Genomic DNA, 13738 nt, shown 5'->3' with positions numbered 1-13738 from the left:
GGGTGGTTTTGGCCCTACTAATAGGTCATAATATGAATAACAAAATCAGCATAATTTTGTCTAAAGAAGATGATTTATTGCTAATTTTTCTTACAACTGATATTTTATTATTTGTGGTCAAAACAGTTGCGCTGTGTCCTGCATTTAGTAAATCATAAATTTTGTTTTTGTTTGTTGATTTTGGAATGTTTTACTTGTTATGCAATACTGTGCAAACGTCTCGAGACACCCCCATTTCTTTATATTTTGCTATGAAAATGGGTGCAATGATTTATTGAAATGCAAACATACACAGAAATACAGAAGGCAAAAACAGTTTGTACATTTCTAATGAACCTGATAGTATTTGGTATGACCACCTTTATTCTTCACCACACCCTGACCTCTCTTATGCAGCTTTCTTGTAATTTCTTTGAGTAGTCTCCAGGCTTTTTGAAGGACATTCAAAGCTCTTCTTTGGATGTTGGCTACCCTCTGTTCTGTTCTTGAAACTTTCCAGATGGTGTCGCATGGTGGATCAAAATCTGACCATACATTTCTGCATTCATGATTGCATCAATTTGAATAAGATCTCCAACCCCACTGGCTGAAATGCAGTCAAACCACGACAGAGCCTCCACCATGTTTTGCAGATGACTGTAAGCACTCACTGTTGTAGCTCCCTCCTGAACTCCTGTACATGTTGATGATAGTTTCAACCAAAAATTTCAAGTTTGGATTCATAACTCAATAAGACCTTTTTAATTCATTTTTTAGCCCAGTTTTTGTGTAATTTGGCATCACTTAGGCTCTCATTTCTGTTTCCCTTCCTTAAGAATGGCTTCTTGACAGCTGCCTTTCTGCTGAGACCATTTCTGATGGGTCTTCTGCAAACAGAAGACTGATCAACTGAAGACCCAGATGCATCTTTCAAGTCCTTCATCAGGACTGTGTTGGACCCCCCCCCCCCCCCCCCCCCCCCCAATCCCCCAATCCCCCAATCCTCCAATCCTATTTCTTAAGGACATGACTTTTAGATATTGTTCATCTGTTGTAGTTTTTTTAGGGACATGCTGCACACCACGCTGAGATATGTGTTATCTTTGGCATTTTTTATTTGTCCATCCATCTATTTTCTTCTGCTTACCCTTTTCAGGGTCATGGGGTACACCCTGGAGAGGTCACCAATCCATCACAGGGCCAACACATAGAGACAGACAACCATTCATGTTCACATTCACACTTAAAACCAATTTAGAATCACCAGTTAACCCACCGTGGATGTCTTTGGACTGACGTCCTCCCGTCAGTGGATAGAGATCAGACACAAAGCAACGATGGAGACCTACGTGACCACTTTGCATCTGCAGTGGCCCAGACAGTCTGCGGAGAATCTGTGCTAAAACCCTGACCCCTCTATTGACCATCTGCCTACCTATCTGTGTTCTTTCTCTAGCCTCCATCTGGAGTTTGAAATAGCTGCAGCCACTTCCCATCAAATGAAGCCATCAGAAACTGGACCAGACAGCATGGCTACCCGAGCAGACAGGCACCGTTAAAGTTATTAAAGTCAGAGACAGGCTTTCTCTTTATCAGTGTCTGCGCCACAAGTCGAAAGCTACAGGAGGAAAAAGTATTCCAGTGCAAAAAGTCAGTTCAGCCAAAGTACAATGAATATTTTCTCAATTACTGCTACATATATATATATATATATATATATATATATATATACAGTAGACTCATTTTGATTGACATTTTTATAACTTATTTCACTACATTTGATTCAAATATGAATTTTATCATAGTTTTAAAATGTTTTTTGGGGGGGGAATATATCTGCATAGAATATGTGAGAGAGAGATGCACTGTTTCAGGATCAGTTTGACGACGATGGATTTTAACATTGTTTGTCCAGAAGATGGTGAGGTAGAGTCCTATTTTACATTAGCTGGTGTCAAAATGTTCTTCCCTGCTACTTGTTTGAAATACTGACGACAAATCAGAATATGTGATCCTGAAGGAAGTGACCAATAATTAAATATTGGAAGCAATTTATTGAATGAAAGCCACATTTCAATTCCCCCCCGGAGGAGAAAACAAATACCCCAACAAATGCTTGGTGTGTTTTTATTGTCCAGTTTTTAAAAATAAAAAAATCCAACACTGTACATTCAGGTGTGTCAGCCACAGCATAATACAGAGGCGCTGTAGATTACATCATCCACTAAAGTGTGGTGAGACAAAAGGCTCACATACTGTTTTACCACTAGAGGGAAGCATGGCTGTGGTGCAGGTGCTCTGTGGAGTGAAGTGCTGACTCACTGTCAGAGAGACTTGCAGCAAAAACCTGTATGAGGTATCCTCACACTGTGGGATGTTACACACTGTTTATTTTTGCCTTTTCTGACTGAAGCTCTTGCAAACACATCTGAGTGTCCAGTAATATCCAGTAACTATGCCAAAATGATGAAGTCCCAAGTGCCAGTTTTTTCAAGATTAACTGGCATCAAAAGGTGACAACTGAGTGTATAAAACAAGATATAAATGCAAAAACACTCATATGTGTTCAGTCCTTCATTACCAGCTCCTGCCATGTATTAAGTCATTTGTAGGCAGAGCAAAACAAAAGGCAGAAGTTGAGGCAGACCTCCTCATTATCCCCCCAGTGTGGCGGTGACAGTTTATGCTGAGATGCCCTCTGCTACACCCAGAAATGTGCCAGGCTCAAGGTTAACCAGGAAAAAGCTGAATGAGGAACATTTCTGTGAGAAGAAAGAAAGAAAGAAAGAAAGAAAGAAAGAAAGAAAGAAAGAAAGAAAGAAAGAACTGGGTTGTTTTTTAAACATATAGATATTGATAATTACTGTATTTGTAACGATATTCGTGCAAAGTTTTGCTCAGATCAGACCACCTGTTAAGGAGGACACAAGGTACATACAGACATATATACATATGCTACGATCACTATAGTAAAATTATGATTATTTACCAAGGTCACAAAAGACTTGAGGGCTGTATACATTTATATAACTGGTAGTGTTTTGTAACCAGCAGACTCACCCTCTGCGACCCATTAAAAATAATGCAGGTTTACGACACTTCTGCACTGGCTTCACAGACCCAGAAGCTACGTCCATCTTTTACATACAGTCTGTGGTTGCATAAGGAATGTCTGTGAGCCGAAACAACAGCCCAAACATCTTTGCCTTTGTTTCTTTATTTATTACTTACAAGCAGATCCAGAGAGTTCATGTTCCATCTGCAGTTATACAGTCTGACTTAACACAGTCACTGCTGACATATTTGCTGTAGAGGCCGTGGTCAAAATTCAGTTTTACTCCCCTCCTGTGTGACTGTATAAATGCAGTCCTTCAACAGGTGACTGCCCCCTACTGTTCAAATATGTACTACACCAAAAACAAACGCAACAAAAGGAAAGAAGGCTCTTAGAAAAATCTTCGCATGTAAGTGGACTCAGATATCTGTACTGACTCATATAAATTATCTAGAAATATATATTTCTGATTTAACCAACGTTCTGTTTTGCTGGATGTCAGTGTTGCTAATAGATTGTGGAAACAGTTACCCAGTTGCCAAACGGTTTTCTTGTTTTAACCACAGTTTCCAAGTGGATGCATTAGGCTTCTGCAGTCTTTCCGACCGTAAAATAACAAAATCACTAGGTATCATATTTAAAGATGGCAACACTGAAAAAACAAACATTCTTCTTGGTCACAATTACTTCCAAGAAGAGAGGTGGGCCCCTATTGAAAAACAAATGGATTTCTGCACTTACAGAGTGCTGTGCATAAATCCTGAGCCACTCAGCTTCCAAGGAGCCAGGCTTTCTTTTTTTTTTTTTTTTTTTTTGAAGTGATCAACAGGGATAGTTCTCCAGGCTTCCTGAAGGTCTTTTTAAAGTTTTCTTTTGGACATAAAAAAGGCACCTACCTCAGTGTGGTGTCTCCACATAACTGGCAGCCAGCATCCAAAGAAGAACTTTGAATGTCCTCTAAGAATCCTGGAGAACTATTCCTGAATATTACTGAAAAAAATTACAGGAAAGCTGCCTAAGAGAGTTCAGGCTTTGTTGAAGAATAAAGGTGGTCATACCAAATATTGACTTTCAAGCTCGCTAGAATTGTACAAACTCTGTTTTTGCTTTATACACTGTGTTTCAGCGCTAAGTGACACGGGGATTTAATTCTGGGTTTGAGTTTGTACGAGTGTATTTTTTCACGAATCGCACCCTGAATACAAGTTAATATAATAAAGTAAAATATCTCAGATGTAACAAAGCAAAATTAACTGAATTAAAATGCCTTGCTAAATGTATAAAAACATACACTCACCTTTTCACGAAAGCGCTCTTATTTTGAAAGTCATTTTGAAAGTTAGCCGGAAACAAAACTTAAAAAAAAAAAAAAAAATTCTGGCCGGTTTGTTATCACCTGTCTTCACCTCCCTCCCCTTCCTCACCTCTCCACGTCCTCCATCCGCATCCTCCACTTCCGCCCCCACCCGACCAGACTCTTCCCCTCTCTCACACACCGGTAGTTGTCATGGCGATGGAGTCATCCTCGGCGTCGGCACCGGGGGTTGTTGCCATGGAGATCCCCGTGCGAGGTGCGCTCCCGGTGGTGGAAGAAGACGAGGGCTTTATCGCGCCACAGCCGGGGTGCGAGGAGCGATTACGGTACCGCAGAGGCGCAGTGAGACGCCGGCGAGGGGTGCCGTTCAACCGGGGCAGCTACTACATGCTGATAGTGATTGGGGAGATCGGCACGGAGCACCAGCTGGAGACCGCCAGAGCGCAGATAGAGCGGGGTGAGTGACGCATGGTCATCCGTCCAGCTGCAGCCTCTACTTTATTATCTGTGTGACAGCTATGATTCTGCGTGCAGCTTCAGGGGTATAAAGCAAACATGGAAGCATCAACAGCATGTTTTGACGCAATGAGCAGGATAGTGTCCATAGGCAGAAGCAGTTACTGCAGCATTGCACCATGGGACACGACGCATTTTCCCTTACCCACAGAGTGTTGCTGTAAAATTGCAGACTCATAGATGCAGAATAAGTATTTAATAGTGCAGTAGTTTGCCCCCCCAATTCCCCCTGGAGCTCCAAAATACTGCACCGAACACCTACAAACAGTCACTAATTACCAATTAAAGAGACATAAATCAGCATGTCCACATTAATTAGAATTTATAACCTGCATAGCAAGTTTAGTTAAAAAAAAAAAATCCTATATTTTTGTCATCCAAGTGTGTTTTGTGGTTGTGTGTGTTTGTGCTGGCTGGGGTGGGATGGGGTGGGGTAGGGGTGTCCTTGTTGCTGATCTCAAGTCAAATCAGTAAACACACAAACTCTGCAGGCTTTGCCCAGCAACAAGAACACAACTGCTTCACAAACACCATAAGGGAAGAGTTTTCAGTTTCTTGCTGGACTCCTATTATTCTGCCATCATTACTCAGCTGAGGATCTCAGCGCTGCTGCTCCATAAGTCGAAACCCTCCTCCACTCCTCCGGAGCTAAAGCAGCCTGGGGTCGTTCCTGTCGCTGAGGGCCGTCTGAAGTTTAGAGAGTAACTGTTTTGTTGAGCGTGTGTAAAAGATGTTCCTGGAGCAGGCCTGTCAGCTATTTCCTACAATACCATCGCCGCTCTTAAACTGCTTCCACTGCAACACCACATCAACCCCTGTCCGTCCCCTCTGACCTCCTCTTATGGACACAAGCTTGGTGTCACATCCACTCAGCTCATTACTGCATCGATTCTGTGTGAGTGTGACTCAGAGCGAACGACCTGCCAGCAAGTCACCCTCACTGCGGTGTTGTAGTTGACATCAAAACAAAAGACCAAAATCTTATTTATTTATTAGATTTCATTAAAAAAATCTTAATTTTGCCTAGAAACATGGAAGACGCTGGTGTGCTGAAGACACGCTTTAAAACAGGAGTGTGCACTTAGCGTAAATGTCATATCAACTCTTACATTTCTCTACAATCTAACTCATCTTCTGATTTGCACATTCTGTTATAAATATATACTCAAGGGAGACTGCTTTACATTCGTCAAACTTGAACTTGAGCTTTAATACCGTTGATGCACAGACTTGCAGCGCTGGAATGAGAAAAGATTAGGCTTATATTTACTATTTATACACTATACATATGAATGCAGTGAATGATTTCAGAGGGTCATGGCAGTCACAAGTGGACTGCCTTTGTTTTGAATGAAGTTGAACAGCAGTACAGACTCATAAAACAGTGGCATAACACACGCTGTAGGTAACAGAAAGGTCGGGGCTAAATCTTTTAAATAATATTGACTTTGGTTGTGCATGCCTTCCCTTTTTCCCTGAGTTCATATTTTATATTTGATTAACTTACACACTGGTGAAACACTTCTTTGCTATACAGCCTACCTGTAGGCGTTCTGCAGCATTAAGCAGCCGTAATCCTTTGGCTGTGTCTCAAAGCGTGGAAAGAGGAAATATTTTACACATAGTGCAGTAAATGACTCATTCAAAAAACTGATGAGGTATTAAATGTTATTTTAATTTCATTATTAGTATTTAATAACCCCCCCATCCTCCTGTTTTGGGAGTACCAGATGCTGCAGCTCTGAACATTTTATTATGGGGCAGTCCAAGAGTGCACAGGGTGGGTGCTGGCCAGCTTTACTGGCCATGCTCTGCTTGCGGTTTTATTCAGATGAATGTGAATCTTTCATGAACTCAGTATTGAGTTTTGCAAATTGGCAAAACTAAACCAAACGACATTATACTGTATTTGACTTTACCTGCAGTGTGCTCAGTTGTTTAATTCATGGTGTTAGCCTCTCATCAAACATAGAAATGTAATTTATGCTTTGCTTGTGGTGATTTCACACTGGTTTGGCAACAGAGAAGACCTTACAGATGCAGCAGTAAGATCAGGTTAACTTGGACTCTCTACGATGTGTCTCACCTGTGTCTAGGTGTTTTTATTAGAAAGAAGCAGTGACTGTCTTCCATGCAGTGCATAAGAAGGTCCCATGCTGGGCAGTCAAAATGGAGGCAAACTGATGTGCAGGTCTGAGCTGAAACTGGCAGCTGGAAGTCTGGAGCTGGAGGTTTTCTTCTGCATGTATAAAGTCAGTCTAACCAGGCTTCATGTTAGTTTAGCTGACGTATTATAACTGATGAATGGGTTCAATTTTTTTTTATGATAGATTAATGTCACATAAATAAATCTTTGATCATTTTTAATGGTTTTTAAATGAATTATTTATTCTATAATTATTTATTAGTTTTGATCTTAAATATATCTTTGAAACTCAAAAATATGGGTGGAGTGCTGAGATATTAGCTAGCCATCTGAGTGGTTTTGATGCACAGACACGCAAATCTGCAAATCAGTGCTAAGTAACAAACTAGTTTATTTTCTGACTGTAAAATTGCTTTTTCAGTGTAATAAAGTTTTGCATTTTAACATGGGAGTCTGTGGGGTCTGACTTGCTTTTGAAGCCGGCATCAAGTGGCCACTCCAGGAATTGCAGGTCTACGTTGGCTTCATTTGTCAGCCCTGGAGGGAGCTGCTTGCTTAGGACCAGCAAATGCTTGACTTTCTTGCATAGAAGAAAATGCTATAGCCAGCAGATATCTATACCAGGTCACTGTTTATGAATTCAGATATTAAAAATAAGGCATTATGAGGTATTTTGCAGCATCATATGCAGACATCTGTTTGTTTACACAGACACAAAGCTGGTTACTTTAGTACTAAAGAAACAACTAAAAATGTGATGAACTGAAACTCCACATGCAAGTATGCGCAGAAACTGATGGGTCCTCTCTTGGCTATAAACAGCCATTTATGTGTGAGACTAATTACAGTGTTTGAAATGTTGACTCTATTAACTTGCTGACAGATGTCATCCTCTGTGATGGGTAGATCAAAAAATATGAAGGCCTCTGTTATTATCATAATTTGCCCCGTCTTTTCCCTCTTTTGTGGATGCAAACAGTTATGTTGTCATGGGGATTGTGATGAAAATGCAATAGTGTGCCTCTGGAAGGTTATCATTTTTATGCATCTCGTAGTGCAAAGAAAGACATTTGACAGCGAGTGCTAAAAACATTAATAACAAAACATTAACAGTGATACGGCATCTCTGTGAACAGACTGCAGTCTGCCGCGATGGAACATTTTCTACTCAGTTAAGGGCAAAACAAGGTGGCGTCTGTGGATTTGAAAAAAAATTTGAATAATCTAATTTCTTGCTCTCTCTGAAGGAATCCACAAGTGGGTAAGATGAGAGAGGCGCTTGCGTTGCTTTCTGTCCTGCTGGATGAGATCTGACACAAGTTCCCTCTGAAGTTTGACTCACTGCAGCTCAGTGGAAACTGAAAAAACTGCTGAGTGTATGCGTGCATGCAAGACAGAGAAAGGGTGTGTGAGACGCTGGTCATTTCATTGCTGAGTCATTTCTCATTCATTAACGACACCAATGACCCTTAATGTCTAATAACGTAGTATCTACTCAGTGCCTTCATGATATCTTCTGATATTATGATTTACTCATGGAAATGGCCCTTTAAAAAAAAAAAAATTCTCACAAGGTGACTTAAAAACATTTACTACTAGAGAGGTGGGGATTCTTTTTCTCTTTCTTTCCCATATAGTTTTAGTTTTGATCAGCCCGCCCAGCTTTACTGTAGGAATGGTATTAACCAGACGATGATCTGTGTTTTGTGTTTGTCAGACATTTAGGTGACAAATGACCCCAATGACCCCCCTGCTCACACTCAACTGTTCTGTTATATTAAAAGTTAAAAAGGAAGACCAAAGAATTTTTCCTCACACTCTCAAAATACTTTGCCATATTCTAAGTTCAGCTTGTCACCTTTGAAAGCCTAAATGAAGAGGTGTGGTGTGATGAGAGCTCATCTGTCTGGCATGTTCTCCCATCTCTGCAGAGGGCATCTAATGCTTGATGACCACTGGGTTCTTCTTCTGTTACTCAGTTTAGCCAGATTGGCAACGTTAGGCAGAGCCCTGCAGGTTCCAATTCCAGTTCCAGTTCTTCCATTTTGCATTTACTGAATCCATCCTGGAAGTCAGTCAGGAATTATTTCACCTGATAATTTACAGTGTTCACCAGACAAATAAGGCAGAGCAGTATACAGTAGTTTAGCACCAAAACCAAAAAAAGGTTAGGCCCATGGCAGCTACTGTATAGCTACCACATCAACCCTGAAGTAACTCTTTAAATAGTGGTAAATGGACTGGTTCTTGGACAGTATAGCACTTTTCTACTCTACTTGAATAGTCAAAGCACTTTATACAACATGCCTCATTCACACATTCTATCTAACATTCACTCTCCAATGAATACATCATTTAGGAACTTGGGGTTCAGTATCCTGCCCAAGAATACTTTGGCAGGCAGACTGGAGCAGCCAGGAATCAAACTACCAACCTTTCAATTAGTAGATCACCTCCTGAGCTACAGCCACCCCAATATAGGGATTTTGCAGACATATGACCGCTAACCACATGATGACATGATGACAATGTAGAGTCAAGTGAATAAGACCCCAGTCGCACAGGCATATAGACCTGTTCACGACCATCTGGCAACCACCGGTTGACTGGTTGACAAAAACCTCCGTGTGATTGCTTTGGTTGCTTTTAGACTGCTGCAGTTGCCTGTAGTTCGTAATGGAAGATGCTGTTTTGTCTACAAATGCTCGCCATTCACTCTCCCACCTGCAGTGAAACTGTTAAAAGTTTCACAAACCATATATACAGTTTATCAGTTAACTCCTGTTTCATGCAAAAATAACATGAAGAAATTCCAGTGACGATTTCTAGAGTTACCAAACACAAAAGCTTGTTTGCAGTGTTTAAATGAATACTTTTCTCCCCTCTGTTTCCAACCACTTGGTAGCCATGAATGAAAATGACAGTCCTTATTTTTAACATGAGCATTGGTACTCCAGGCTTGTTTGTGCACTACAATTAAAAAAGTCAAAAAGTAAATTTGGTGAAATTGCTTTTATTGGAAAATACTTTCTCATGTTGTAAACTAAAGTCAGCAGAGCCTGTAATCTCTGTGCCGCAGTGAACACAATATGCTTTCAGTGATTTTTAAAGTTAGTATTACTGAAAAACGTTATGTTTCAGCCTCTGGACATTTTGAACATGACAAAATTTCAGCTCAACGACCTTCCCCGAAGCCCAAACAGAGTTTAGAAAGAGAGTTGAGGAAAAGCAGAAAACATCAGCAACATCTGATCAAGTACACAAAAAGTACACAGAAAGTTTGCTCAGTTTCACTAATGTCTGTTCTTCATCGCATCACATTGTCCTTGAACAATCTTTGTCTTCTTCCTGGCAGGAATTCGATCCTGGGACGTCGATCTCAAGTGCTGCGACCTCGATCAGCAGCTGCAGCTGTTTATAACCCGTCACTCTGCCCACTTCTCCTCCGAGGTCAGAGGTCAGTGTGATGCGTCTCTCTGTGAGCCTGGAGATGATTTGACAGAAACAAGCAACTTATTCTGAATAACCTTCAATGCAATGAAGCTTTTTTTAAAATTTTTTTATGAGGCAACCATGAAGACGCGGCTCCAGTCTTTAAATTCAAATCTAATCATGAATGTTTTGTTGACCTAAGTGAGACTTTGCAGATGGGCTTAGTTTAGTAGATACTTTTGGGTATGTATTTTTGTCTGGCTGGATTTTTGGCTAGCGATAAAGCTGGACTTTATTTGTTTCTATGTTCACTCATAAAAATGATAGTACTCAGACCCACTGAGCATTTTGTGTGCAGTTTTCAGTTTATGGATTTTTCTATTTATCCAGTTAATAAATGCTGCCCTTCAGAGTTGCCAAACACCTCTAAATCTTTAAAGATTATACTTGTTACCAGCTCCATGTTTTTATTCTTGGACTCTGCTAGAGTAGCCTTGCGTGATTCACATTTCAAAAATAATCCTTGTTTATTTTATACTGGGCCCTGGTGCTGCCACTCATTTCTGAAACATGGTCCTTGGTCTTGGATGCATTGCTCTGAGTTATGCGCTTTAATTTTCTGTTTGTTGTTGAATATTTTCTGCTCGACTTTTTTTTTTTTCATTGTTTGTGGTGTTTTGAGTTTGTTTTTGTTTTTTTAGTTGATTTTCCCTGTTTGGGTTTGCCATGTTTTTACTCTCAGGTTTCCTTCGTTTTAGTGTCGTCTCCTTTAGCAGTCTAGTTTCTGTTTTTTAGTTATGGTTATTGTTTGTAGTTTATTTAATGAGTTTCAGGTCATCCTTTCTCCTTTGTGTTCCCCGTTGCTCAGTCTCTGTTTCCCTCTGTGTTTCCTGTTTAGTTATTGTCACTCATTTCCTGTTCTACTTGGCTAGTTAGTTGTCTCCTGTGTTTGGTGTTAAGTTTTACGTCCCCTGTCTCGTTATCATTAATTAGTTTCACCTGTTCCTTATTTTTTCCCCAGATTCACCTCCAGCATATTTAAAGCCTCAGTTTGTGCTGTACTGTGTGCGCCTGTGAGTTTCCCTCGCGTGTCTTCTGCTTTTGATTTATGGGTTTTGTTATCTGCCGCCTGTTGGATGTTTGCTCGCCATAATAAAGGCTCGTCTTTTGTTTATAAATCCTGTTCTCCGTTGGGTTCACATTTTCCATGTAACATGACAGAAACAGGCTATTTTAGCTCCCCGCCCCTAACAGAGAGTATAATCCAGGCTTGAAGCCTTAGTTTTTAGTAAAGAGGGATGATCTTATTATTTCATATTTGGCCATGTTGATTATGAGTGTCCACTATTATAACAGTATATATTAGTGTGAAAAAGTATTTCCTCCCTTCCTGATTTCTTTTGGGTTTTTTTTTGCATATTTGTCACACTTACATGTTTTAGATCATCAAACAAATGTTATTATTAGTCAGAGATAACCTGAGTAAATATGAAAAGCAGCTTTTAAATGATGACTTCATTTATTAAGGGGAAAAAATAGAATGGAATAGAAATAGAAAGCTTTTATTGTCATCAAACATGGAGTATCATGAAAATGTAGCAGCTGCCACAGTTCAGTGCCTTTCCTTAAACAAGAAAGTAAGAAAAATACTGTAAAACCAGTATGTCTATGCATATCAAACAACACAAGGACTTACAGGGGAATAAATAAATGTAACAAATATACAAAATATACCAAATACTGCACAAGTGCCAGTTATTGCACAGAGGAGAGTTATGTACCAGATATACTGAACGTACTATTATAGCACAGTGAGGTAGTCAGAGGAAGTGAGCAGTGAATCAGTGAAGCTATTGTTGTGTATAATTGTATAGTGTTCAAGAGTCTGATGGCCCAGGGGTAAAAACTGTTCCTCAGCCTGTTTGTCCTGAGATTCTTACCTGATGGCAGCAGGTTGAACAGGTGTTGACCAGGGTGAGAGGGGTCTTCACAGGAGGTTAGCTATCCAAACCTACTGTGGGACTCCAGCAAACCACAGTGAGAGCCATTATTGACAAATGGAGAAAACCTGAAACAGTAGTGAACCTTCCCAGGAGTCAAAATCAAGACTTGAATCTGATCGAGAGGCTTTGACATGACCTTAAACAGGCTGTTCATGCTCAAAAAGCCTCCAGTGTGGCTGAATTAAATCTAATCTGCGATATGACAGGCTCATTGCCAGTTGTCACAAATGCTTGATTGCAATTCTTGCCGCCAAGGGTGGCACAACCAGTTATTAGGGTTAGGGGGGCAATTACTTTTTCGCACAGGGCCACACAGGTTTGGATAGCTTTTTTTTTTTTTTTTTTTTTTTTTTTTTAATAAATGAAACCATCATTTGAAAACTTCATTTTGTATTACACAGGTTATCTTTGTTTCATATTAAAATTTGTGTGATGATCTGAAACATGTAAATATGACAAATATGCAAAACAAAAAGAGAGAGAGAGATCAGGAAGGGGGCAAATACTTCTTCACAGCACTGTTTATGACAAAAAATTTTAAAAAAGGAAATAATTTGGTCCACTTTAACGACCAGATTGTTTGATACAAATACTCAGGTGTGACTTTAGGCTAAAGCTTACTTAAAGTTTAGTGATCAGAGTTTCTGAACTTGAGTTAAATGAACAGTGGATGTCTTTATTTACCTGGCTAACCTATTTACTTCAGTAATTTATTTATGAAAATCAATGTGTACTAATGGAGGAAACTTACTATTATACAAAAGAAAGAATAGGGATTATATCTATATTGAGATCTTTTGGCTAAAAATTGTTTCTTTTTTAAGTTTTTTCCTTACTGCTAAGCATGTCTGCTTTATTATTAGGATTTTTAAATGGTAATAATAAAGTCAGACTACTACACCTTCTCTTACATCATCGCAGAAACCCATTATTATTGTAAATATTTGACCTATTGATCCTGTAGACATTTAATTCATCTGCATTGCATCAAAGCTGCATGGTGCGTATAATCACCACAGCGACTCCACGGAGAGCTGTGGACCGGTGGTGTTAGATGTGTGTGTATGTGTTAGAGTGAGAGAGAGTGCTGTGTTGCCCGTCTGTGTCTATATAATGCAGCATTTTAGGCTGAGAGCCCAGGCTGAGCATGCAGTAGATGCTGAACTGGGAATTATTTCAATCATCTTCCAGGTAAGAGCCTGAAGGGATCAGACACACACACAAATATGCAGAAGACAGACCAGCAAAACTGCACAGATGGCAAATGCCAAGCAGGGAGCTGCAGTCAGCAG

The 13738-nt window shown here is 40.0% G+C and overlaps 1 protein-coding gene across 1 annotated transcript in view; it reads left to right on the top strand.

Moving 5' to 3' along the window:
* The first annotated feature begins 4443 nt into the window (after window positions 1–4443).
* map1ab (microtubule-associated protein 1Ab) overlaps window positions 4444–13738 on the top strand; it is a 90755-nt gene continuing 81460 nt past the window's right edge. Inside the window, exons 1-2 of the mRNA XM_030731237.1 lie at window positions 4444–4806; window positions 10367–10468. Coding sequence (XP_030587097.1) covers window positions 4542–4806; window positions 10367–10468 — 367 coding nt within the window. The 5' untranslated portion in view covers window positions 4444–4541. The remainder of the gene's footprint in view (window positions 4807–10366; window positions 10469–13738) is intronic.

This window comes from Archocentrus centrarchus, chromosome 6 (assembly GCF_007364275.1).
Source record: "Archocentrus centrarchus isolate MPI-CPG fArcCen1 chromosome 6, fArcCen1, whole genome shotgun sequence".
Classification (NCBI taxonomy): domain Eukaryota; kingdom Metazoa; phylum Chordata; class Actinopteri; order Cichliformes; family Cichlidae; genus Archocentrus; species Archocentrus centrarchus.
The sequence above is the reverse complement of the archived record's forward strand: the minus strand, read 5'-3'. Positions and strand labels throughout refer to the sequence as shown.